Source organism: Fukomys damarensis, unplaced genomic scaffold (genome assembly GCF_012274545.1).
Source record: "Fukomys damarensis isolate Sample0158 unplaced genomic scaffold, DMR_v1.0_HiC HiC_scaffold_27, whole genome shotgun sequence".
Classification (NCBI taxonomy): domain Eukaryota; kingdom Metazoa; phylum Chordata; class Mammalia; order Rodentia; family Bathyergidae; genus Fukomys; species Fukomys damarensis.
The window spans coordinates 24,435,600-24,436,259 of record NW_022900939.1 but is presented as its reverse complement, the minus strand read 5'-3'; the positions used below and the strand labels follow the sequence as shown (position 1 = coordinate 24,436,259).

General features: G+C 63.0%; 1 protein-coding gene across 1 annotated transcript in view; it reads right to left on the bottom strand.

The window, feature by feature from the left end:
- Positions 1 to 402, bottom strand: part of Macrod1 (mono-ADP ribosylhydrolase 1) — a 139,100-nt gene extending 138,698 nt beyond the window's left edge. Inside the window, exon 1 of the mRNA XM_010636186.2 lies at positions 384 to 402. Coding sequence (XP_010634488.2) covers positions 384 to 402 — 19 coding nt within the window. The remainder of the gene's footprint in view (positions 1 to 383) is intronic.
- Between the last annotated feature and the right edge of the window lie 258 nt (positions 403 to 660).

Here is a 660-nt window from a genome sequence, read left to right as displayed (position 1 = left end):
CGTGCCAGCCCAGGGCAACCTGCTTGGAGCCGGCCGGCGGCGTAGCCAGAAAACCCGGGCGCGCCGCTGGGCACCCTGGAACTTGTAGTCCGGGCTGCAGGCTAGGCCCGCGCACTCGTATACACACGTGCGAGCCCAGCCCGGGCCTCCGTCAGCCTTGGCGCCAGAGCACCGCCCCCGCCTGCCTTGGCCCCAAGTCCCTCCTCCACGGGCGGCGTGTCAATTCCTGGGACTGCAGAATCTCGGCTCCCTGGCGCCGCCTGCAGCTCCGGGACATCTGGGCGAGCAGACTCTTCCAGAGCGCGGAACGAATTCGGGGAGGCGAGCGCGGATTCAAGGTGTTTTGCAGCCAGAGGGACCCGGGATTGTCTCGCCGCTCTTACAGCTCACCGCGCTCCCCATCCCGCCCCAGTCCTCAGGAGCCTCGGGTCCTCGCTGGTCACTGGGAGATGTTAGGTGCCCTGAACGAGTATATCCAGTTGGGCGACCTCCCCCAGACCGGTAACCTCAGAGGGAAACCGCTCTGGATCTAGGGCAGACAGGGAGGCGCGGGTGCAGGCAGAAACTTGGGTGCCAAGTGCTGCTCTTGGATGGAAGAAATGGGATGATTTTCTCTTTATATTTCCCTAATTCTTTACAGATTGTGAGGATGGAGTTTTA